The 3,526-nt window shown below is 46.5% G+C and overlaps 1 protein-coding gene across 1 annotated transcript in view; it reads right to left on the reverse strand.

Annotated features, from left to right (window-relative positions):
* Nucleotides 1–3,526, reverse strand: part of nt5e (5'-nucleotidase, ecto (CD73)) — a 27,189-nt gene that overhangs the window by 14,023 nt on the left and 9,640 nt on the right. The window contains exon 3 of the mRNA XM_037686002.1: nt 3,141–3,329. Coding sequence (XP_037541930.1) covers nt 3,141–3,329 — 189 coding nt within the window. The remainder of the gene's footprint in view (nt 1–3,140; nt 3,330–3,526) is intronic.

Here is a 3,526-nt window from a genome sequence, read left to right on the forward strand (position 1 = left end):
GTGTTAGCTCCTGCTAATGGTGTTAGCTCCTGCTAGCGGTGTTAGCTGCTGCTAATGGTGTTAGCTCCTGTTAGTGGTGTTAACTCCTGCTAATGGTGTTAGCTCCTGTTAGCGGTGTTAACTCCTGCTAATGGTGTTAGCTTCTGCTAATGGTGTTAGCTCCTGCTAATGGTGTTAGCTCCCATTGAGCCTCAAGGACTCATTTACAAGAGAGACCTGATTTCAACAAAGAAAGATGACAACAATGGACAACAGCAACAACAATAAACAGTTAGCTGTTAGCTAACTTAGGTGTTAGGTTAGGTGTTAGCTCCTGTTAGCGGTGTTAGCTCCTGTTAGTGGTGTTAACTCCTGCTAATGGTGTTAGCTCCTGTTAGCGGTGTTAACTCCTGCTAATGGTGTTAGCTTCTGCTAATGGTGTTAGCTCCTGCTAATGGTGTTAGCTCCCATTGAGCCTCAAGGACTCATTTACAAGAGAGACCTGATTTCAACAAAGAAAGATGACAACAATGGACAACAGCAACAACAATAAACAGTTAGCTGTTAGCTAATTTAGGTGTTAGGTTAGGTGTTAGCTCCTGTTAGCGGTGTTAGCTCCTGCTAACACCAGTAGATCACAAGTCGATGTGGTTTATTTGTTTCGACAGATGTCTCGTGTATCGAGACGTTTTGTGGGCCTCCACGACAGAGAAAGTGCTGGATTTCCAAATCGGAGCCAAATCACCAACAGGTAATTAAAAACACAATTATGCACACAGCTCACAAATTTGACGTTTTTATATTTGTCTTCTTTTTGATGCATTCTCTTTATGTAAGACAAAGTTATAATTTCTCTGGGTCTTTCTTGCACTTTGGTATGAAGTATAAAGAATATGGGCATAAACAGTTATTCATTAGTGTTGTTCATCTTTCATAATTTAGGCTTGTTAACAAAATAATGAACTAAGCACCACTCCAGGCCTCATGGCCTCTCGCAGTAATATAAACACACTCCACATACTTTCTGAAGTGAGAAAGCCTCCTGGATGTGAATCAAAATGTCGTCACAGCCAAGTCCAGTGTTTTCAGTGAAACCTTTTCCTGGATGACTGACAGAGCACACCAGCATATTTTCACAGAATTAGTGTGACTAAGAAGTTCCCAACATTTTTGTGCTTACCTCAACTGTTACCTCAAAACATCCATTAAGTTACTGGTTTTAACATTTTGTTTCTCACTATGGTGCTGGATTTCACCAAGAGAATGGAAATGGCTGTAGTCAACACCTGTTTCCAAAAGAGGGAGGAGCATAGAGTGACCTGTAAGAGTGGAGGAAGGAGTACGCAGGTCGACTACATTCTGTGTAGAAGAGGAAACCTGAGGGAGACTGGAGACTGTAAGATGTGGCAGGAAGATGGAAGGAGAACTTTGAGGAGCTGATGAATGAAGAGAATGAAAGAGAAAGAAGAGTAGAGGTCATAGAAACTGTGGAGCAGGAAGTGGGAAAGATTAGTGAGGGTGAGAAAATGTCTGAGGAATGGAGAAGAAGTGCTGGTGGCCATTTTTAAGAACAAGGTGATGTACAGGGTCGTAGCAACTACAGGGGAATTAAGTTGATGATCCACACGATGAAGATCTGGGAGAGAGTTGTGGAAGCAAGACTTAGACGAGAGGTGACTATCTGTGAGCAACTGGATGGTTTCATGCTGAGAAAGAGCACCATAGATCCATCTTTGATTTGAGGATGATGATGGAGAAGAACAGAGAGGGTCAGAAAGAACTCCATTGTGTCTTTGTGGATTTAGAAAAAACATCTGACAGCAGGACATGTACAAGGACAGCAGGACATGTATGAAGACAGCAGGACATGTATGAAGACAGCAGGACATGTATGAGGAAAGCAGGACATGTACGAGGACAGCAGGACATGTATGAGGACAGCAGGACAGTGGTGAGATGTGCTGTAGGAGTGACAGATAGCTTCAAGGTGGAGGTGGGAGTTCATCAAGGATCAGCTCTGAGCCCCTTCTTGTTTGTTCTGGTGATGGACCGACTAACAGATGAGGTCAGGCAGGAATCCCTGTGGACGATGATGTTTGCAGATGACATTGTGATCTGTGGTGAGAACAGGGAACAGGTGGAAGAGAACTTGGAGAGGTGGAGGTATGCACTTGAAAGAAGAAGAATGAAAGTCAGCCGTAGTAAGACAGAGTCCATGTGTGTGAATGAGAGGGAGGAGGTGGAACAGTGAGGCTCCAAGGAGCAGAGGTCACAAAGGTGCAGGACTTCAAGGACTTGGGGTCCATTGTCCAGGAACATGGGGAGTGTGGTGAAGAGGAGAAGAAGAGAGTCCAGGCAGGATGGAGTGATGGAGAAAAGTTTCAGGAGTGATTTGTGACAAAAGGGTGGACGTGTCCAGAGGAGGGACAGTAGTTTGAGCATGCATCAGGATTTTTACAAGACAGTGGTGAGACCAGCTATGTTGTATGGTCTGGAGACAGAGACATGGACAAAAAGACAGGAGACATAACTGGAAGTGTCAGAAATGAAGATGTTGAGGTTCTCCTTAGGAGAGACAAGGATAGAGAAGATCAGGAATGAGATCATCAGAGGTACAGCACAGGTTGAACAACTGGGAGTTAAAGTTAGAGAGGACACACTGAGATGGTTTGGACATGTCCAGAGGAGGGACAGTGGTTTGGACATGTCCAGAGGAGGGACAGCGGTTTGGAATGTCCAGAAGAGGGACAGTGGTTTGGAATGTCCAGAGGGTTGACAGTGGTTTGGAATGTCCAGAGGAGGGACAGTGGTTTGGACATGTCTAGAGGAGGGACAGTGGTTTGGACATGTCAAGAGGAGGGACAGTGGTTTGGACATGTCTAGAGGAGGGACAGTGGTTTGGACATGTCCAGAGGAGGGACAGTGGGTATATTGGTAGAAGGATGTTAGATGCAGCTGCAGGAAAAAGACAAAGAGGAGACATATGGATGCAGTTAGAGAGGACATGGAGGTAGTTGGAGTGAGGACAGAGGACACAGAGGACAGAGTGAGATGGAGGACAATGACTCTCTGTGGAGACACCTGAAGAGGGAAAAGCTGAAAGAAGAAGAAGTGCTTTAAAGCCCCCAGTTGCAGACAAACGTGGCCCCTCTGCCCCCTACCTGTGAACAGGAAGGTGTTGGTGTGTCCGCCGATGACCACGTCCACGCCGCGCACCTTCTGGGCCACCCGCTGGTCCACGATGAAGCCCGAGTGACCCAGAGCGATGATCTTATTGACACCCAGTGCCAGCAGCTTGTCCACCTGTGGCTGCAGAGCGCTCACCTCGTCCTCGAACTGCAGGTGAGGTCCTGATGGGAAACACAGCAGGTGAGACAGGTCTGACCCTCCAAACACTAAGACAGGGACAGGTGAGACAGGTCTGACCCTCTAAACACTAAGACAGGGACAGATGAGACAGGTCTGACCATCCAAACACTAAGACAGGGACAGGTGAGACAGGTCTGACCCTCCAAACACTAAGACAGGGACAGGTGAGACAGGTCTG

Source organism: Nematolebias whitei, chromosome 12 (genome assembly GCF_014905685.2).
Source record: "Nematolebias whitei isolate Nwh7 chromosome 12, NemWhi1, whole genome shotgun sequence".
NCBI lineage: Eukaryota > Metazoa > Chordata > Actinopteri > Cyprinodontiformes > Rivulidae > Nematolebias > Nematolebias whitei.